At 38.2% G+C, this 23,425-nt stretch overlaps 1 protein-coding gene and 1 long non-coding RNA gene across 4 annotated transcripts in view; one reads left to right on the forward strand and one right to left on the reverse strand.

Moving 5' to 3' along the window:
* LOC128314474 (uncharacterized) overlaps positions 1-23,425 on the reverse strand; it is a 41,211-nt gene that overhangs the window by 11,407 nt on the left and 6,379 nt on the right. The window contains exon 2 of the long non-coding RNA XR_008296161.1: positions 22,207-22,272. This is a non-coding gene — a long non-coding RNA (uncharacterized LOC128314474). The remainder of the gene's footprint in view (positions 1-22,206; positions 22,273-23,425) is intronic.
* Positions 12,454-23,425, forward strand: part of TNIP3 (TNFAIP3 interacting protein 3) — a 46,792-nt gene continuing 35,820 nt past the window's right edge. The window contains exons 1-2 of one of the 3 annotated variants that reach the window (XM_053217003.1): positions 12,454-12,582; positions 22,500-22,586. In XM_053217003.1, the coding sequence (XP_053072978.1) occupies positions 22,521-22,586 (66 nt within the window). In that variant the 5' untranslated portion in view covers positions 12,454-12,582; positions 22,500-22,520. Of the gene's footprint in view, positions 12,583-22,097; positions 22,587-23,425 lie in introns of those variants that run through there. The other 2 variants (XM_053217004.1, XM_053217002.1) reach the window with 2 other exon arrangements.

Consider the following 23,425-nt stretch of genomic DNA (forward strand, 5'->3'; position numbering starts at 1 on the left):
ATATTTTTATCCAGCAAATTCTTATATTAAAAGAATACTGTAAAAAGATTTGCTACGAATGTCATAAAACCCAAATAGGGAATATGGTTACCTTTTTTTTATCCAAGGTGTGACTAAACTTTTTGATTATCTTTTGAACCAAATTGAAATTTTTCTGTGTTTTTAAAATTATTTTTCTCTTCAGCAATATGCACAATGTATGGTTCCTACTTTCCAAACTCATTTGTTAGAATGCTTGGTAACTGGGCCAGGCCCTCAGAATACTAACCATGCTCTCAATTATTGAGCGCCTACCACATGTCTGGCACTGTGCTAGCCCTTGCACATATGTTATGACTAAGCCTATTGATGGTCTCCCAATGTAACATTATTTCTCTTTTTATAAACCACACCAATAAGGTTCATAGATGTTAAGGGACTTACCCTAGGTCCCACCACTAGGTTCAACTCTAAAAGCTTATTTTCTACTTTCTACTACATCATAATGCTTCTTTCAGAGGCTTCGCATCTAAGTTCTGAGGCACACTCATTACAGCGACAGCAGTGGCTATAACCATGGCAATGAGAAATAAACTCAAATCCTAACTGAGGTACACTGTCTGGAGTCCCACCCGTCCTGTGTTCTTTCGGCTCCCAGCTGGATTCCTGAGTGCCCAAACCCTGTCCCTGCCACAGCGGTCGATACTGAGACCCACCATCTCCGTAGATCTTACCAGAAGCTCCTCACTTCTGGTCACCAACACACAATTCTCTTCCTCTTTGCTGTCACTTCTCCTCTTCCTGTAGTGGTCAAAGGTACCCACTGAGGCTCACACTGTACCAAGTCCAGGGCCCATCACCCCTATAAGACCATCCTTCTTTGGCCATTGTTCCGAGGAACATATGCTGAACCCCACCCTCAAAAGAGGGAACAGGGTCCTCTTTCAAAGCAAAACCTTTACTCACTTGTCTGAATGAAAAAGGAAAGGGTGGCTGTAAGCCTCTAAGCATGTTCCCTATTAAAATTATGACAATTGGAGAATCATCACCGCATATAATTATTTCTGCAAAACATGAACCCTGCAATAGTGAACACTCAATGAATTATTGTTGAACATTGAAGAATTCACATAAATGAAGTATAAATGAACAAGGCAGCCATGAAGACAGTAATAACTGACTTAGGGTGTGCATTCTAAAGCTGCTGTTAGTGTTTCCTTGCTGAATGATTTATGTCTCAACTTTATCCGTCTTATGAGTTTGAAGTTATTTGCATACATTTTAAATAAGCATCGAACCTAATGATTGGATTTGGGTTAATGACAGGTATTTTGAGTTAAATTTCATCATAGAATCACACTGATTTAATAACAAGTATTTACTGAGTTCATACTATGCACCAAGGAAACAGAGCAGTAAATAAAAATGAAGACCCTTCTTTTAGGGGACATGTATAGGGCCTAGATGAGTGTCAGAGAGAAGAACAGTAAACAGATAGGAAATCAAAATAATAGAAAATAGAAAATTCTAAGAAGAACATAAAACAGAATTAAGGGGGAGTAGTGATGGGTGTGAAAAACTATTTCAGATGCTTTACTCAGCAGAGGCTTTCTTGATGAAGTGACACTTGAGACAGGACCTGAATGGGGGAGCAAGTCATGTGGAGGGAATAGCAAATATCAAGGCCCTAAAGTGGAAGTCTTGCATAGCATGTTCTGTACACTGTGATGGGGCAAGTGTTCCTGGAAGGAAAAAGCAGGAGGAAGAATAGAAGATGAGCTCAGAAACATAGCAAGGGAGCCAGAACATCATGGGACTTGGGGGTAGGTCATAATGGTCATATCAAAGTGGTGATCCTGTCTGGGGTTTGAAATGGCTCATTAACAAGTTTGCCACAGAGGAATATAGTACCAGAAAGTATTGTGAGCTTATGGTGGGCAAGTCTGGTTTAGAATAGGTCTGAAAGCCACCTCAGGAACTTATTCAGTCTAGTCCAATTCCAGTGCTATTTGGGAATCTAGATAATCTGCAGGATTTGAGGCAAAGGAATTTTGTGACACTTCTCAGAGGGTTGTGGGAAACTTTGAAGCCCCAATGCCATGAATATGCAATGATGTGGGCTGTGAAGGATTTTACTGTAGACCCAGTGACTTATAAAATACAGTGACATCATATGGAGGGCTTGAGGTACAGACATTTCACAGCCTGAAAGAAAGAGTATAAATATGAAGGTCAAGGTATATTATTTAGGGATTTCACATCACAAATAACAGAAATCAAGCAAAACTAGATAGTTTTAACAAATGAAGACAATTTATTATAAGGACATGGAGTGGTTCCCAGAATACAAGGGTGGGAAGGCAGTTATGCCTTAGAAAGGGCTTTTTCAGAACTAGAAAATTGTCAGGACTCTCTCCATCTCACAGCCCTGCATTTTCCTACTCATATGCTTCATTCTTAGCTCCCTCCACACACAGAAGAAAATCTCTTTGGCTGGGATCAGTTGTTTTCTTTTGGTCCAATCAATTATAACCAAAGACATGAGGTCAAGAAGTGTCAACAAGCCTGGCAACAAGCTCCTGGGAGTTACTCTCAAAGAAAGTAGTGGGTTGGGCAGACAAATCAAGTAACTTTAGCCACATAGGTATACAATTAGGTCATCCACCTACACATTCATTTTATGTGCAGACAACTTTGAAAAGTCCTCCTAAAAGATCTCCTACCCCAATCCTAGGTGTTATTTTTAGGGGCTGAGAAATGATAAGGCAGGCAAAAAAAAAAAATGTATGTGAAGAAAAATCACATAATGTATGCATTTTTCTTCTGAATTGTGGTTTTAGTGAGAAAATTTCTCCATCATGGCAAGATGGCATAATAGGAAAGAAAATGGACTTAAGTCAGAAAATCTGGTTTAAATCTTGGCACTGTTAATTAATGGTCATGAGAATGTAAGCAATTCATTCTGGTTTTCAGATAAATGATACAATTGGACGAGATTCTCCTTAAGGCAAATATTCTTTGACTCTAATATAATATTTCCATTTGGTAGCAAATAATTGCTTATAAATTTGTTCTCAGATTAATTGCAAACATACAGCAAAATGGTTAAGATAGGGAATAGTTTACAATAACTAAGACAGGGAAACTACCTAACTGTCAGTAATGAATATATGAAGAAGTGTGTATACACACACACACACCACACACACACACACACACACACACACACACACACACTGGAGTATTTTCAGCCACACAAAGACAAGGAAATTCAACTACTTGTGACAACGTGGATGGACCTTAAACGCATTATGCTAAGTGAAATAAGTCAGACAGAGAAAGACAAATACTGTAGGTACTATATGATCTCACTTATATGTGGAATGTAACAACAAAGCAAAACAAAACGAAATGAGAAAACCCCCACAGAACTCTTAGAAAAAGAGATCAGGTTGTGGTTACCAGAGGGGGTGTGGGGGGAGCAAATTGGAGGAAGGAGATTAAAAGGTACAAACCTGCAGTTATGAGATAACTAAGTACTAAAGATGTGATGTACCATGTGATGACTAGGGCTAACACCACTGTAGAATATACGGGAAAGTTGTGAAGAGTGTAGATCCTAAGAGTTCTCATCACAAGGAGAAGTGTTTCTTTCTTTTCTTTTTATCGTATCTGTATGAGAAGATGGACGTTAGCTGAACCTACTGTGGTAATCATTTCACAGTATATGTAAATCAAACCATCATGCTGTATGCCTTAAACTTATACAGTGATGTGTGTCATTTATTTCTCAATAAAACCGGAGGAAAAAAACCAAAACATATACACAGGCTATAGAATCCTATAGATTTGAGTTTGCTTTTGGCCCTGCCAGTGTTTGACTTTGCATAAATTAGCAAATTAGTTAATTTCCTAAACCCAAGTTTGCTTCTCTACAAATGAAGGTATGGGTGACCTCAGTGGATTGTTGTGCCACCGAATAAGAAAGTGTAGGTCACCGGGTTCACCGTGAGCACTCAATTCTGGTCATTGTTATCAGGCTGTGAAAATGCCTAAGCTTGTCTGCATCTTACTCTATCACTTTGTATAAATGTGCAAGTAAGTGAAAATTAAACTCCAATAATCCTTAAAGTGTTCCAATGGCATGGACTGATGAATAAAAATGAGATTAGAGACCTGGAGATTCTAGAGAGGTACTGTACACAGATAAGACCTCCGTGCCATTGACAAACTCATTGTACCCCTGAATAGTTTGTAGTTAACTTTGTAAAATGTGACTTTCCCATGTCCCCAAGCAGATGTGAAAGCATGGAGTTGGACAATAAAATCAGAGATCTGATCGAGAGGAATGATTCTCCTGATCTTAAAGGGGCCACCCCAGGAGCCACACCAGGTCACAGAAATTCATGTTCTCTAAAGGTAAGAAACCACCTTTTTTCTACTTTTTCTCAAAACACCCTTCAACAGTGTGTTCACTCAGAAGAGTTTGGGACAGTCCCCAGATCATTTACAGTAATGTGCTTCCTTGATGACTGAGAGGTTATAAAGCCAACCCACTCTAAAACCCTCTTACACAGTCACTTCCTGTTACTAAGGAAACCCTTCAGCACAAACACTTTCCCATTTAAAGCTTGATACCAGGCAGGCAACTGTGACAACAGGGAAGCAGGAACAAACTTGTGCTATGAAAAATAATGTTTAATACAGCAACATCTCTTTTGGGGAGAGGAAGTAACCCAATTTGTGTAAACTCTCTTACCTTGGGTTACTAAAATCAGCATAATCCATTGTCCATTTTTTAAAGAAAAAACAGGCTTTCTGGATAAAAGGAGTGGTCCGACTTTGAGTTTCCTCTTGTTTCAGGATATTTGTTTACAGTGCTTCATGGAAGCAAATAAAATTCCAGGGTAAGCTCAAGCTAGGAACTTTGTGGATAACTTCCTAGAAATGCATCATAAATGACAATACGAACCCATAGCCGTTCTGATTAGAAACCATCTCTAATGACCTTTTAAAAAAATCCAATAGAAATAAGTTTGAAAGCATGGCTGACAAAAAAAAGACAAAAAAATAAAAACAAAAAAACAAGGGTGCCTGCGTGGCTCAGTCGGTTAAGCATACGACTTTTGCTCAGGTCATGATATCATGGTCCGTGGGTTTGTGCCTGGCGTCAGGCTCTGTGCTGACAGCTCAGAGCCTGGAGCCTGTTTCAGATCTGTGTATCCTTCCCTCTCTCTCTGCCCCTCCCCTGCTCACACTCTATCTCTCTCTCTCAAAAATAAATAAACATAAAAAAAAGAAATAAATATTTAAAAAATAAACAAAAACAACTTACATAACTTCTTTAGTCCTTATTTCTAAAGTAACTCATGTTCATTGTGAGAAAGTTATCCTAAGCATAGAGAGAGAAAACAATAAAAATCATGTGGCAACAGATTTCTGGTGGACCTAGTGAAGCTTGAATCCCCATAGCCAAATATTTACTTAGGTACTTAATTTACATTCATACATTTGTATCTTTTTCTTTTAAAGGAGGCCCTAGAATTGTATATGGTATAAACTTCTGGCCTCACTACACTTATATCTGTCTCTGAAATCTCCTTTTGGCCCACCACTCCCAGAGAGCATCTCTTAGCATTTGGGGTCTCTCTGTGTCTCTCTTTTTGGCACACACACACACAGACACACACACGCACACAGAGGCACACAGAGGTTTGTTGAACTTACCTTTTTTCACTTTAAAAATATGTTATGGTCACTCCCGTAACTCTTTTGCATGCATTTAATAAATGCATATGTGTAAATATGCATTTATACATGTATTGTGTGTTTGTTCGGTATCTATGTACTCCTGTTTAGAAATCCACTTCTTCCTGAAAAGGTAGTAGCTATTTTTTTTAAATTTTTCTTTTAATGTTTATTTATTTTTGACACAGAGAGAGAGAGAAAGAGCATGAGTGGGGAAGGGGCAGAGAGAGAGGGAGACACAGAATCCAAAGCAGGCTCCAGGCTCTGAGATGTCAGCACAGAGCCCGACACGGGGCTTGAACTCACAGACCACGAGATCATGACTTGAGCCAAAGTCAGATGCTTAACTGAGCCACCCAGGCACCCCAGTAGTATCTATTTTTAAAGTTAGAAATGAGTATCTGCTGATGGTTAAGAGCCAAGGAAGGTTTAGTTCTCCACTTCTTTCTTCTCATCTTACCCCATCCTCCCACCCTCACACATACACATCTAACTCCCACTTAGGACTTTCTTTCTTCATAGAAATGTATGCTTTTCTCAAGTGGCCTTCTTCTCTACTCCTGAAAATAAGATTTTATGGTGAGACTTTGAATCCCCTCCAGTACCCTAATCCTCATATGCTCTGATTATCAGCCCCGAGATTTATTTGCTCATGACTGACTTCCCTCTCAACTCTGTTCATTTTGTCTTCTGGATTCCTCCTTATATGGTAAAGGCCTCTTCTACATCCTCTTTGCCATCCTCTTGGTAACTAGTTTCCTCTATTTTGGAGAGTTAACTAAAACTTGTACTTCTCTTTAAGATACAGCTTCTCTCATCACTTCCCTGATGAAATGTGCTCGTTTCCTACATACCACACATCCAGGCAAAGGATTGAAGATTCTTAGCTGATGTTGTTGTTTTTGTTTTTGTTTCCTTTTCCCTGTGAAGTGTGAGATAAAAACATTTAGAGAAAGCGAGAAAATGAGAGGTGAGATCCAGTGTATATGGAAATTGGGATGGTAAGAAGTAGGCAGTGGGAGACAGAAAAGAGACATAAAACTGCAATGAGTTGCTGAATAGCAGTGAGGATGGAGTTAAGCTTCACGGCCACCACTTTATGATAAGTCCGGTCACTGCATGGTATTTGAGTTCCTATATCTTCCATATCTCCATCACCTCTCACCAGCTTAAAATACGTTCTTGCCTCTTCTACCTTCTCCACTTTTAAACATATGTGAGATCCCACATTATTTTATGAGGAATGTTCTATCTCATTCTTGGGCATTATAGCCAAGCTTATTGATCAGGGTGTCCAGGGCTGTTCTGCCCCTTGTCACACCACCAATAAGCTCTATCTTGATAAATCCAATGGTCATTTTGCATCTGATTTTTCACTTGTCTTCTCATATGCATTTGATGCTATTTACTAATTGAATCTTTTAAAAATGTCTTACTCCATCAACAACTATAAAATCAATCTCTCATCATCTCCCCTCCCTTATACACACACTTTTATTTCCTCTGATCTTTCCTTCTCATTCACCTTCACTTTTTCACTTCCATAACCTGCTTATGTTATATCAGTGTTACCCAGGGATCTGTATGTAGTCCTTGGGTCATTAAACTACAAAATATGTGCTGATGACTCCACACACACATAACTTCCTAAACATGGAGCTCTTTTCTCCATGCACATCTATTTCACTCAGTATTTTCCAAAGTGAATTCAGTATCCTTTCTGCTAAAACTCCTTGTTCCTTCCCCCTTACATTTCCTACATTAGTTAATGGATCATTATTCACCCAGTAATCCAAATTTGAGTATAATCCTGTATTCCTCCAGGGCTACCATGCTGCCCAACTCCAGGAGGCATTCCTAGAATAATGGCCAGCCTTCACCCTGGACCCTCAAGTTCTTGCCTCTTCTACCTTCATAAAATCTTTGGACTTTGTTTCTTTTCCTTCATTCTTACTACCATATCATGGTTCAGATATTCATTATTTCTTGCTAGACTATCCCCAGAAGATGCCTAACTGGTTGTCCTTCTTAAGCGTTGTTCCACACTAATTCATATTGACCAATATAGATGTTGCTACTGTTCAAGTGCTTAGAACTTAAAAATAGACTTCCTTACCTGCATCATAAAGTCCAAATGCCTTGACTTAATATATAAAATCCTCCAGGGTCTAGTCCTGGCCTATATTTAGAATAAAACAGTAGGAATAGAATCTAATATTTGTGGGTCAATGACCATAACAGATATGGAGATGTTTTATATTATGTTTGATAACTATAACAACACTTAAATATGGCTATCTCTATCCTCATTTTCCAGATAAAAAAAAAAAACTAAGGTTCATAGAAATTTTAAAATGTTACCTAAATTCATGAAGCTGCAAAGTTCTAGTCTCAAGATAGGAAGCCAAGCCTGTGCATATTTTTCTTGCAGTGTCATGCTGTCTTCTACATATTCTGCCACTCTCCAAAATGCAACTTATGCTCTAGCCACCCCATAATCCCTTAGGAGACCATGCAGCTTCATATGCTATGCCTTTTCATGTGCTGTTTATTCTTTATGGAAACCCTTGCCTCCCTACCTATTTGATGAACTGTCTGTTATGCCAATTCAAACTTCTCATTGTACCGTTAACCTCTCTCTCTAGTCCCACAGAGTGGCTCGAGCCCCTCCTGCTCTGTCCTAAACAATTTACCTTCCTAATAGGTCATTCATAGACTTTGTCATGTTGGGTGTTTAATCCTTTATGTATAGATATATCATCCCCACCAGTCAGACTTCTTGAGAATGAGGTATAAAATGTCACATGAAGTAGGTTTTTCTAGGAGGTATCAGTATGAAACAACACGTTTGATTTCATGAACCTTGATAAAGCTAGCTTTTCACTCAGCCTCTAGAGTCCATCCACAAGTAATTCTCAAAGTTTGTGGGGGAATCTCAAAGGTATACTCATAGATCCAGAGTCTTATCCTTTGTGTGGAAAGTACCATTTGTTCTTGCCCATTCTGGTCTCCTAAATTATTGTCAATGGTTGTCAGGTGCTTACCTATCACTGCTACTTCTAGATGTCAGCTGTACCACCCTTGGGACTGCTATGGCACCACTCACTGTACTAAGTATGCCCAGCATGGGATATGGCCTCCAGGGTGCCAAATACAGCTAAACACTATTCCTGTCTCCACCTCAGTGGGAAGGCTTTTTCTTTCCCAATTTTAGCTACACAGGCTCCCAATGCTCCCTTACAGATCCAGTGTTTCACAGAGATATGTATATGGTTTTCTATTTTGGGTGTTTTAGCTACCATCTACTGAGTGATTACTTTGGGCCAGCACTTTGAAAAGCATTTATATACAATCCTTACCATCTATAGATGGGAATAATGAGGCTAAATCATTTTTCCTACGGTCTAATGGAAATTGGACTCTGGACCTAAACTCAGTTCTGTATATCCTGAATTGAACTTCCTGCTCTTAATTCCCTCTCCCTCACATAAATCATTTGGCAACTGGGCCATACCTCAAGCTATTATCAGGAGTAATGTTGTTGTCAGAGAAACCCCTCCTCTCTGGACTTGAAGCATATCCTTGGATCAAGCCACTGTGACGAATGAACAAGGCTGGGGTTCCCTGCCTCTGCCCTGAGGGCTCAGGAAGGTCAGTTTTCCCTCCTGGAAAACCAAGATGTTGTCCAGACAAGAATCTCCATTTGTCCTTGCCCCAGCATCCAGGTATTCAGAGACAGCTGCACTCCCCCTACCCCTGCAGCAGGGAGCAGTGAGCAACATGGTTTCTTGGGAAAATTCCCTTTTTCTGGCTCCATAGTATGAGGTAGGAGCTTCAGAGCAGGTCCTGGGAGTGCAGAAACTCTTTGTAGCTTTTGACCTACTTTTATCTTATGAAACAGTGTTTCAAACCCAGTAGGGAACATAACCCTCCCATATCATGAAGGGGAAACTGAGGCACTGAGGAGCAGCCCTTTGGATATGGTTCTTACAGCTTCCATCTGAGGCTTCCATCAGGGTCCCAGTGCTTCTGGCACCTTCTTGTCATCCTCTGGCCTAAGACAGAGTCAGAATGTGTGACCCTTCCCTAATAAAATGTTCCACAAAGACAAAAGCAAGCAAACAAATAAACTTGTGCTTTTACTCTCTCTATGGGTAAAGTTTGCCAAAAACAACCCCTGGGAGTCCTTTTTCATCCCAATAGATTTCAGGCATATCTTTCTCAATTGTCGTCTGAAAGTATCTTCCAATATTTGACTCCTTGAGTAAACATAGTTTAATTTCCAGCTGGAATCTTGGCTGAGTTACTATTTACCCAAAAGCACTCTACAGGGGGACTTCTACATTCAAAACAAAATGAAAACTTTTACATTCTCACTGAGATATTGATAGAACTGGAAAAAGTATAAGAAAATTTCTTTTTGGTGTAAGACAAGAGTGAGCCAATGACAGAGTGACAGTTGGGGGTGTCTCTTGCTTTCCACTGGATGAAATAACAATAAGAATAATAGTACAGTATACTTCCTTTCCAGGAGCAGAAAATGAATTTCTTTATAAGTTTATGAGATGGGAAAAGTGTTGCTGAATGAAGGGGACATGTTTCAGTGAAAGAACCTGAGACATATGTCAAGTTCCCTTTTTGTCCAACTACCTTTGCCAAGAATAAGAGGGAGGATTACTAGAAGAGAAAATGAACAGACTGACTGTACTTTGAGGAAAGGGGACTGTACTTTGAGGAAACAGAGAAACATTGATGACCATGAGAAACTCCATCAGTATGAGAGCATGCTGGGACAGTGAAGTAGACGGTTGGCAAACAAAGGGCATCAAAAGTCTGGTAAACAAAAGAAAAACAATTGCCTAAGTAAGAAAAATATTCAAATTACAAAATGCATGTTGAGTATGAGTTACACTAAGCCAAGACACGGTCCTAATGCTATGAGAAAATTAATATATGAATATTAATTTGGGACCCTATAATTGTAGGTCTTTAAATACAAAAGAAAATGAAAGAATTAAAGTGTATTTTTTGGACAAATATATTTCCAGTAATTCTTTTTTTTTTAAGTTTATTTATTTTGAGAGAGTGAGAGAGAGGGAAGGGGCAGACAGAGAGGGAGAGACAGACCCCCAAGCAGGCTTTGCACTATCAGCATGGAGCCTGACACGGGGCTGTATCTCATGAAACGTGAGATCATGACTGAGCTACAATCAAGAGTCAGATGCTTAACTGACTGAACCACGCAGGCACCCCTATTTCCAGTAATTCTTAGAAACAAGGATGCAACTTGGGAGTGAGAAAGAAAACTGTCCAAATTTTAATAAGATTCACTAGAATTGAATTTGCTTAAGAACCTTGTTTTGTCTCTGGATTCTATTTTGTTGTAACTGAGAGGCAGTACCCCAAATTGGCTTTTAGTAACTTTGCACAAGTTGAGGGAGGATTTCCCAGTAACTGAGAACAAATTCTAGATCCAGACATTCTTCCCAATGTAAAAAGCCCTGGGAAAATTCTTTTGATGATTCAGAGAGTAATATAAACTTATGACACTTGGAAAGACAATAAAGGAAAAACTTCCTGCAAAATACAGTAAGCTGACACACGTTTTCTGTAACCACATTGTTAAAAAAAAAAAGCTAATTTCCTCTTCCTTATTTCCCTTTTTTTGAAAGCTAAGCTAGTATTCTTTATCAAAATGCAATTTTGATGATCTAAATCTCGTTTTCTCATTTGTAAATTGGATTCTGATAAGAATACAAAGTGAGTGAAAAAGTAAAAGCATTTCATAAGTATAAAGAGCTAAACTAAACAAGCATAGCATTATTGCCATCACCATCACCATTATTTTTATGGTAGTAGGGTGACCTTGAACCCCCTCCATTTTTTTTTCCATTTTTCTCATATAATGAGTAGCTTCTTTGAATCCCATTATCTAATTTCAGTAGTGATGGCTTTGGAATGTTTTAATCCTTTTTTTTCTTCCTAACAGAAAAATATGTGTTGTTACATGAGTATTTGTTAACTCTTCAGTAGGAAATGCCTGCACAGTTGGCTAGCTAAGCTCTGCCTGCATGTTCCCAGGCACCAAGAAGGCCTATCTTAGCTCAGCTGCCACACCTTGTGCTTGAAGCTCAGTGTTGGCAACCTGGCTGAAGTCACTTACATGAGCCATGTATCTTTCTCCATTTGTAAGTGCAGCTATTAGTTTTGAGGCTTCTAATTCTCAAAGTATAATCAAACTTCAAAACTAAACAGGTTAGTGGGTAAAGAAGCCAAGTTATGTTTCCCAAAAATATTTCCAGAGTTAAATTGATTCCATGGCTAGTCTAAGACTTACTCTTTCTTCCATTAATAACAAGGATTTTTAAAGCCTTCCACAATGCATGATTATCAGGTACATGTCCAGATACAGAGATCTTGCTGTGTATGCCCATCTTGAACTCTATTTTATAGTAAAGTATATCACCTGGCACAACAGAAAATAGAGACACGGGTCTGTAAGCTAAAACTGCACTCTAAGATGCAAGAATTAACTCTTACAAAAGAAGGAAGGCAAAAGCTCTCCCTAACATTTGAGAGGCATCCGTTTGGGGTAAGAGAAGTGAAGCAATAAACTGAAACACTTTTGAGAAGGACACTCTTTTCCTTACTCAAATGTTGCTCATTCCATTGCTGGGAGGATTTGCCCCAAGTTCCACAAGAAAGGGAGTTACAGAAAACTGGAAGATGCAGGTTGTCCTTTGAAAGACGGAAGCAATAGGTGGAAGAGTATTCTTTCTGCCTCAGTGAAAATAATAATTCTGGCAGCTCCAGTTTTGATCACTTGGGTCTGGAAGAACAGCATGACAAGATGGGGTAAGAGTTGGGGTGGAGGCGGGGTGGCTGCTGGAGGAAGCCACCAAGACTTGGAGTGAAGAGTGATAACTGGGTGGAAATTATAATTGATTTTATAATTCCAACTGATTAAAAGAATATAAGGTATCCAGGAGTCTGCAAAGAGAAGAAAGAGAATTCAGAATCTCAGGGTTTCTACTGAACAGGTTAAAGGTGTTATCCTTCCTTTTAGAATTATTACTCTGCCTTTGATTGTCTCCTCCCACACTTGTATGATTTCAACAAGCAAATCTGAAAAAAAAAACTTTAGATATGTCTTCTTTATTATGCAAGAAGAATAACATAAGCCTCTGGGTTAAGAAATTTGAAAACTTGTGATAGTATTAAAGAAGTGAAATATTTGGCTTCGGAGGTATTGTGAGTCATATGTTCGTAAGAGCTGTTAAGCAAATGTGTTCTTTATGTTCGTGATCTGTTTAGTTTTGTGACAGTTTGTAGATCACTCATAAGGACTTCTAAACCCTGCCTGGCTGGATTTTGGAATCCAATGTCTCAAAAGCCTTGTTTCTCAAGCAAGACTTCCCACTTCTAGTTTGGTTGATCACAACTTCTTTTCACAAGTGTGGGAAAAGTACTAGCCAAGTGGGCACTGTCAGCTCTCACTGAAGAATGCTCATATCATTATAATGGCTACCTTCTAGATGAAATGTATTAAGACTTTGTTTTACTTTATATTGTACTTGTGGGGAAAATAAGGCTTGACCCATAAAGTTTATAGATGTATTTTCCTACAGGATTCTGGGGTAAGTAGCAAAAACTGAGATCAATTCTTTTTTTTTTTCCCTTTCAGTGAGGAAGCTTTACTTTTTAAAATCCTTTTTTTTCATCACTAAAGAGCAATTAGAAAATATTTGCAATTTTTCAGACTAGCATATTTTCTTTTGAGTCAGGCTCATTTTCAGACAAAACCTTCCTAATACACACTCTTTGCATCACCTGTGTTTCCACTGAGTTATCACCACAGGCTCCTCTGATTCCAGCATCATCCTTTATATACACATGCTTTTTCTTAATTATACTTAGTTATATTTTTATTTAAGAATTGTACCTAAATCTATGTATATGTTGTTGGAATGTATTGTCTCAAGAAGAAAGTAGTCTCTTCTATGTAAAATGTCCAAGCTAATTACTTGGTAAATATGAAATGACACAGAAACAATGTCATCATCAATGCAGTGGTCCCTCTGATCTTCAGATTTATAGTCAAAAAACAGAAAATATGTGAAAGACATGTCTGTTTTGTGCATCTTTATATCTTAGTACTTAGCATAGTCCCAAATCCATAGTTCATAATCAATAAATATTTGTTATAAGAATATATACATGAATGAAACTGAGGTCAATGCATGAGCTAAGTAGGATAAAAATAAAGCAATCTGCATTAATATGGAGTGGTAAGGGAGAAGAGAAGAGAAAAGATTAAATTCAAGTCAGTTACCATCTCTAAATTTCAACTTAATCTTTGTTACCATCAAAGATACCTTTCCTGACAAGCTTATAGGGCTGTTATGAAGTTCAAATTAGAGCAAATAAAATGTTCCAAACCACAGAGCTCATGTGTGTGAAATTATATATAATATATATATATATATATACATATTTTTTTTTCTAAACTGAATTTACCTTTGGTCTAGGACCCCCATCCTATCTCATAGAAGATAATTTAATCTGGTTGGCTACAGGAAATGTCAGTCATTTTATTGTTTTCTCAGGCAATTTTATATTGCAAAACTTCTCTCCTCTCCCTCCTTCTCCCCATAATGGAACCTAGGGTCTGTGAAGCAGATTTTGTGACGTAATCCAAGTGGAGTAGCATTGTCAGATGTAGCAAATAAAAGTACAGGATACCCAGTTAACTTTGAATTTCATACAAACAACAAAATATTGGATGGGGCATAGTTATACATAAACAAAAACTATATCTGGAATCCATATTTATCTGGAAGTCCTGCATTTTTTTTTTTGACAACTTTAGGGTGAAAACATTTAGGCTTCAATAATCCGCCATCTCACGATGCCATTGGGACTAATCTAAAGTACTCTTTATGGTATTTTCATTGACCTATATCCTCACTGCAGTCACTCAAGCTTCCATACAATTCAATTCATCTCCTATCCTCAGGGCCATATGGTAAATATTCCATCTTCCTCAATTGACCACCTTTACATTCTTCTCAAGAAGGTAGCGAATTTCTGATTCTGCTTCCACAGCACATTAGGGTTGACCTGTCTTAGGACCTCTCTACCTAGACATGCCACAAAATCTCAGCAAGGTACCATGATGGGATGGAGAAATTCTCTTCAAGACTTGCCCTTTGTCCAGGCTTCACCCAAGGGTGAGGCTAAAGCTGTCTCTACTCTTTCAATATGGGCAATTGGATACATGATGGATGAGTCCCTAGAAGTAGGGGAATGGGGCTCCATTTCTTCATGAGCCCTCAAAACCATCCAGATACTCTTTTACTCTGATCTTCCTCGTTTCCCTCATGCCATGAAACCTTTCCCTATTATTCAATGAGGGGTGGGGGGAAGAGATAAAGAATAGGTTATATTGACTTACCATCTACCATTTTTTCTATCAATTGTTAATGGCATTTATGCCTGGATTACAACTTTTTCTCAAACATTTTGCCCTGAAAGTTTCAAATAAATAGCCACTTGAAAGGATTTTATGACATACATCTATATGTCCACAACCTCAGTGTTGCCACCAATGTTTTTCTCTACTTGTTTACCACACATCTATCCACTTACTCACCCTTCTTTCCATCTATCAATCCACATTTGATTTTGGATCAATCAAATAAAATCCACATTATTTTCTGAGGTATCTCAAAATAAACTGAACGAAAGGAATTAGTCTTTAAATTTTTTTAACATAATTTTCAGGAAAAAAATACTAGCTTTTGCAATTCAAAGCTTTGGTTTTCAAAGTTGGTTTTGGTCTCCAGAGTTTGGAGAGTCTATTTTGAAAATGACAGGTTGAACAGGGCTGTTTCTCCCTTTGCATTTACAGCAAATTTAATCAGTGCTGGAGACAAAAGATACCATTAACCAAGTAAACAAAGGAGTGGTTACATAAAACAAAGAGGAGTGTTCATTTGGAGGGATCATCAGTTAATATTTCAAGATATTAACTTGTCTCCTAAGATGTAAAAAGCACTGTGCACATTTAGGAAATATTACTGAAGATCACATTTATGCCTTTTAAGAATTCCCGCATAGTAGGACACCTAGCTGGTTCAGTCACTTAGTATCTGACTCTTGATATTGGCTCAGGTTGTGATCTCATGGTAGTGAGATCAAGCCCCAGGTCTGGCTCCATGCTGAGCTTGGAGCCTGCTTGGGATTCTCTCTTCCCCTCTCTCTCTGCCCCTCCCCCACTTACACTCTTTCTCTCTCAAAATAAATAAATAAATAAACATTAAAAAAATAACAAAAGTTCCCCCATAGCTTGTACAATTATTTATATTGATTATTTATTACATAGTAATCAAGAGTAAGAGAAAATTAAAGGGGGATTTTTATGGAGATAGATATAGATGATACAGATATAGATATAGATATAGATATAGATATAGATATAGATATAGATATAGATATAGATACATAGATATGGATAGGTAGAAAGATATAGATAAATGATAGAGAGATAGATCATATAACCAAAATAGGAAAGGGTAAAATATTTATACATAAAGAGAATAAAGTGAATAAAAAGTGAATGAAATAGAACAGTTTAAAAAAAATACATTGATATTCCTACTTGAACTTTTTTGATTTTGAGGCAAAGTGTATAACTTTGTATATCACTGTGGTCGTTATCCTCTGAACTGTATTACGAGAAGCAGAGGTGTGTTATGATTTCCTACTGAAAATTCATGCATAAACTGATTCATTCAATAAAAATGAACAGTATCACTACTCTGAACTCTGAAGGTACTATGTTAGTTCCCAATGTTCAAGTGATAAAAATTGAGTCTACTACCTTCAAGAAGCTTACAGCCTCACAAAAAGAAAGGTACATAAAATTCATGACTGTTTTACTGTAAATACTGGAAGTGATACTTCACAGAGCACCCTGGGATCACAAAGAAGGAAGTAACTAACACTACTTTGGAGAGCCAAGGGAGACTTCAGAGGGGGACTGATGGTCAAACTGGCTCAGATCCTTTAATACTTTGTGCAGTGCTGAGAAATCTTCAGACATGGAAGCTGCATAAAGTCTGCAATTTTGTAAAGACTACAGACTAGTTGGCAAAAGCCAATTTGCCCTAAGATATATCTGAGATGCACTAAAATCTAAAAGTATATAGTGGAAACAGACTTCAAGCAACACTTGTAAACTGCATGAAAAAATTGCTTCAGAGTTACAAGCTGGAGACACACAAGCATTTAGCCCCCATGAAGTTATAGGATTTGGGACTCCTCTCTCACCCAACTCTCTTAGTCCAAGCCCAGGCTTGGGGTCTGAAAGAGAGGTGATTTACTAGTTTTGAGGCTAAGAAGCTGAAATTCTGATCTTTATATCTTTCATAGTCTCTTAAGAAGATAGCTGATTCAGGAATATTCTTGATTTAGTTTTTGGGTAGGGAGGGGCCATTATGTGTGTCTGAACATTATGTGCATGTGAGTAGGTACTAAAATAATTGGCATTATTTCAGATTTGAGAAATATGGAATGAATACAAGAGACAAAAATTATTATCAATGAAGTTTACATTCTAATGGTGGAGAGCAACAAAGAAGAAAAATATATAGTATCTTATATATAGTACTATGGAAAAACACAGAAGGAAAGGTAGATAGAAAATGCTGGGTTGGAGAGCAATTTTATATTGGGAGGTCAGGTAAGAACTCAAGAAACAGGTGACATTTAAGCAATCACCTATTGAAGGTGAAGGGATGAACCATGTGGATACTTAGGAAAAAGAAGTTCTAAGCAGAAAGAACAAGGAGTGTGCATAACAGGCTCATGGGGCAGCAGTGTGTACAGGACACAGAGCAGAGTGAGCAAAAGGAAGAATACTAAGAGGCCAGAGAAGCACAGGCTACAGTGTATTTGGTCTTGTGGGACACTCTACAGAGTTCTGCTTTCATCTCTGAGTGAGATGAGAAGTCACTGAAAGGTTTTGTGCAGAGAAGTGACATGAAATGACATGTTCTTAAAGACTCACAATAGCTACTATATTGATAATAGATGGAGGAAGGGAGCAAGAGTGGAAGCACAGAGGCTATTAGGTTATTGCAATAATCCATGTAAGGGATGCAGGTGGCTTGATCAGTCCAAAGATGCTAAGCGTCTTCCCAAGGTCACATAACTAGTAAACATAGAGGTAGGATGTGACACGAAGTCAGATTTCAGCCCCTATTGGATGCTCTCTAAAAATTTTCATGTGAATAAAATCAGGACACAAACCCTAAAGTTCTCATTTTGAAAAAGTTATTAAAAGGCATGTTTATTCCACCTTGCCACTCTCTCATTAAATTGGGTCTTGTGCCAATGTGTTGCTCTCCTTTCTGGTATACTTTTGAAGTGCCTGCAAAATGTTCAGATAAATTGGATGCAGGTTGTGTGAGAAAGAGGAATCAAATATATAAACTCCAAGATTTGTAATATAGAGCATGAAAGTCACCATTGACTGTAATGGGGAAGACAAGTTTTATGGGGAAGATCAGGAAATAGGTTTTACGCAAGCAGAGAAAGAGGTAAATCCAGATAGAGATGACAAGAAGACAATGAATATAGGAATCTTACTGATTCATTCTGAGTGCCCTAGATGAACTGATTGTTAAATATCTGGAATACCACACGCTGTTAAATATTTCAAATATTGTTTTTGATAATATCTACGAAGTGGTATTGCAGTTCTCAATCGCACTCATTTGTTACATAATGCATATATCGAGGTCTATTTTTATGAAAATGCTACTTAGATCATGTAAAATTCCTTTTCTCAGGGATCTTCAGTGGCTCCCCCTGGCCTATGCAATAATCTCAAAATTTCTTAATGTGAAATTTAAAGTCTTTCACAATTTGATCCTAATCAACTTTAGATGAGCTCTACTCTAGTTACAGTGGGCTTGTTACAATTCTTCATACTTAGGTTTGTCCACTTCCATTCCATTTATGTTGTTCACATTATAGCAATATACCTCAGCTTTTACCATCTATCAAAATCCAATCCACCCTTCAAGGCCCAGCAGAAAGTACAGCTTCTTCCATAAGGATTAAGGCTGGGAGTGAGCTCTCTCTCTGAATTCTTGCAGGCAAGCGGATATATATTATGTGTATACATATTAATTTAATTGGAAGCAGGGACCTTTGCTTATTTTCCTTTGGCATCCATTCAGTGCCAAGTGAAACATAAATGATCAATGGTCCTTTCCTTTTTTCATATTATTTATTGCACAAATAATTTGATCAATGTCCCCCTATCTTTAAGATCATATTATTAGCAGTAGTATCTAAGTTTTTATATGTGTTCTCACAAGTAGCAAGGCGACACTATTAGGCCCCTAGGAGAAGGACACTATTACTATTCTCATTTTACAAATGTGGAAGTTGCACCTTAGAGGCCTTAAGCATCATGCCCAATGTCACAGGTAGTGAATGGGAGAGCCAACATATGAATCTAGATGACCTGAGTCAAGAGTCAGACTTTTTTGTCACCAGCCAAGGTTCTCAGTCCTGCCTGGATAACACACTCACCTAAAAATTCATGCAAATAGATTCAGGAAGCAAAAGAGGTTTTCAACCCTCATTCTAAAAGGATAATAAAAAAAGTGGGGGGTATGTTTATTTTACCTGATAAAGAATGCCTCCTAGCATTTGTAGAACTGTGATGATCTGTCTTAGACTAGTTCTGAGAGAATTATCATCAACTCAGATGAGAGTTACAAACTAACTAGTGGCTGGTAGTTCTTTGGTCCTTTTTCTTCACCATATCTCTCTTTGTTAATTATTTTTCTCTGTGTAATATTTTAGTGACTTGCAAAATGAAGGCTCTTCAGAATCCCCTTGGAAACACGTCTTTTTTTCTGAGAGTTATTGCAGATAGTAAGACTTCTCACAAAACAAAGCTTGACTGAAAGCCAGACTCTTTTTTTTTTTTTTTTTTTAGAAAGAGAGAGCATGAATAGGGGAGTGGGAGAGAAAGAGAGAGAGAGAGCGAATCTCAAGCAGACCCTACGCTCAGGGTGGAGCCCAACACAAGGCTTGATCCTCTGACCATGGGATCATGACCTGAGCCAAAATCAAGAGTTGGATGCTCAACCAACTGAGCCACCCAGGTACCCCTAAGAATCATCCTCTTAAGTACATAGTACATGTAAGCGGGCTGGAGGTGAGGTAAGAAGGGTATATGTAACAGAAAATGTCCAGTTTATTTCTAAGACTGGCCTAGTGCAAGCTCCTATTTTCTCAATCCAAACTTGGGGCTCTCCAGAAGAGTTATTGTTAATTCATAAATTACCACATGTCTCTCTGAAGCTAATAGAAAATCTGTTTGCTGTTAAACTGCATAGCAGAAGACACAAAGGAATTGTAATGAAAAATGTAATGGTATAGGATTTCCATTCAATGGAAGCCATCACACCACGCTGTGCTGAAACAGTTGAGTATGCATCAGGATACTGTACAGAGGAGACCCAAAAGGCACCAAGGCCAAGCACTGTACTTTTTGTCAAGAAATGATCTTTCCAACTACTTTTCTAGGTCAATGTTACCATATCCACTGGGTTATTACTACCAAATACACAGATAAGGCTGAAAGGAACCTTGAACTACATCTATATATCTCTATCTCTATCTCTATCTCTGTAGCTCTATCTCTATCTCTGTCTCTATCTTTATCTCTATCTATATATAACTATGTTGTGGGGGATAGCGTTTGGAAGAAAATATTTTATTTTTTTTAATATTCATTTATTTTTGAGGGAGAGAGAGAGACCGAGTGGGAGCGGGGAGGGGCAAAGAGAGAGAGGGAGACACAGAATCTGAAGCAGGCTCCAGGCTTCGAGCTGTCAGCACAGAGCCCAACGTGGGGCTCGAACCCACAGACTGAGAAATCATGACCTGACCCAAAGTCAGCCGCCCAACCAACTGAGCCACCCAGGCACCCCTGGAAGAAACGATTTTCATGTTAGAGTTTTCTTTTTCTTTTTGGATGAGCAGGTTTTAGTGTTAATGAAGTGTCAGTCTCCAGGAAATCTCTGCTTATGTCCCCTAAAATCAGATCATATGTGAGTCATAACTCTTACTTTTAGAAATCAGAACAATTTGATTCCCACCTGCATTTTTGGATATTGCCTTAAGGAAATATCACTCCATTTCACAAGTGTACCCCCAAACCAGACCAAGAAACTAGCAAAAAACAAAACCATGTATACATAGACACACACAGCAAAAAGTCTGTAAATGTGGCATGTAGATATTCATCAATTTATTCACTCAGCAGAATGTGTTGAATATGTGCTGTGTGTCACAGTACTGTAGATACGGAGGTGAACTTACAAACGTGTAAATACACTATGTAAATGCTAAGTAAAGGCTCTGGTTGGTAAAAGGAGATCAAATAAGGTTATGGGGTAAGAGAAGCATTAGGCAGATTTCCCAGGTCAACTGGTTGGAGGAGGCCCAGACAGGGGAATGTTCCAGCCAGAGAAAGCAGCAGGTGGTAGGTACATGGCTTGTTTCAGGAAATGAAGGGGGTTCAGGATGGCTGGATCACAGGCAGAGTTAGAAAGTGGTGCTAGATGTGAAGTAGGAAAAAAAAAAAGACAACAGCCACATCTTAGATACTCATCATTCTCTTTTAAAGAATTTGAATTTCAGGAATTATAGGATTTATCCTGCATACAAGTGGCTATCTCATAGGAAGGTGTAAACAAAAATGTAAATTAAGTAATTGACTGTAAATTCTTTGTTTTCTTCCTTCAGCAACACATTCTTTTCTTTCTGTATTCCTGGCTCTTCTGTGGTCCCTCTCCTCCAAGTCTGGAATGAGGTCTTCTGTTCTACCATGACTCATTTGTGTAGCTCCAAGCATCATCTTTGCACGCTTTTATCTGCATTGCACAGTATTTCATTACCTCAATACCGTAGGAGTCAACTCATGAACACTAAAATATTAGCGCCAAAAAAACAAAAGATTGAACCGCAAATGGATCATCGAGAAATCTGGACTTAACAAACTATCATCAAGACAGTCTTAAACTTGAGAACCAAGTTTAAACTTTCTGCCAATATAAAACATTAGCTTTCCAAACAATGCCCATTTTTGCTCTAATGAATTTTCTCTTTTAGTTCCATAGGAATTAGTAGCACGTACAGAATTACGTATGACTCATTAAGTTCCACACAGCTAAGCTCACAGTTAGAAGGCATTGCCAGAAAATCTTGCCTTCAGGGAAGCAAGTAACCTAGTTGTCAAAAAGTCAATAGTTACCTAACTCTCTGGGAAATACAATGAAGTTATGGCAGTCTGGCTACTGAGGAAAGACTTGGTTTGCCCAGGCTTTCTGTGGTAACTTCCTCCTCCAGTGGGAGAAACTGCCAGTAAACGAAGAATGACAATTTACATACCATAGTGAGGCTAATCGGCCTCTCCCTTAGTCACAGCCTGCCTACTTGAGACATCCTGGGAAATCCCTATTTGGAAGAGAAGAAAAGTTAAAATCACAGATGCTGTGCTTATAACCTTATTCTGTGTAATTCATATACAGAGTCACTTCTGTTCACTTTTAATGAAAAACAATTGCTGTTTTTTTCCACCATGAGTTAACAGTGCGGTCTTTTAAAAATTTTGTATATTTGGTTTCACTTTAAAAGATACCACAAGAGACATTTTCTTTCTCTTTTTCCTTCTGTCTTCCAAGACTCCAGGAAAAACAGCTTCCATGGCATATTGCGTACAGGGCACAACTAGAATGAGTGCTGCAGAAAGTTCTTCGGAGCTCGGAGAGGTAAGAATACATCTTTAGGGGATGAATTGACCATATATAGCATCAATTGCATTTTTAATGGTTAATTATGCAATGATGGATAAGAGTAGAAACGGCTACTTTGCTTTCTTTAGATAATAGCTGCTCTGTATTTTTTTAAACTTTTTTTAATGTTTATTTTTGAGAGAGAGAGAGAGAGAGAGAGAGAGAGAGAACACAAGCCTGGGAGGGGTAGAGAGAGAGAGAGAGGGGGAGAGGGAGAAATAAAATCTGAAGTAGGCTCCAGGCTCAGAGCTGTCGGCACAGAGCCCAACCTGGGGCTCAAGCTCACTAACAGGGGGATCATGACCTAAGCTGAAATCGGATGCTCAACGGACTGAGCCATCCAGGCACCCCTTTGCTTTGTATTTAATCAATGTTATTTAAGGAGGAAAAAGTATCTGGGTGACTGTTGCATTTTCTTTGATCCCTCTGAGCTCCATTTCTTCTTTTACAAAGTGAGATTAAATCCTGTGCAAAGGCCCTACAGCTCTCCAGTTCTGTGGGCTCCATATTTTGCTCTTGATTTAAAGAAATTTGGTTCAATATAAATTTCAAAAAGAATATTTGTACAGTTGGAAATAGAATACAATATAGCAATAAAGTATCCCTAGTAAAATATTTATGGATGTACAATGAATACCATAGTTTTTGTTTGGTTACTGGTTACTGCAACACTTACCCAACTGAATGAATGAATGAATGAATGAATGTTCTTTCTTAAAGTTCTATTTAGAGATAAGCCAAGATATAATAGCAAATTAAGGGAACTCTTTTGTTCTTTAGATACTTAATTTAGCGTGTCAGGATTTGGATATCTT

The sequence above is a fragment of the Acinonyx jubatus genome, chromosome B1, assembly GCF_027475565.1.
Source record: "Acinonyx jubatus isolate Ajub_Pintada_27869175 chromosome B1, VMU_Ajub_asm_v1.0, whole genome shotgun sequence".
Lineage (NCBI taxonomy): Eukaryota > Metazoa > Chordata > Mammalia > Carnivora > Felidae > Acinonyx > Acinonyx jubatus.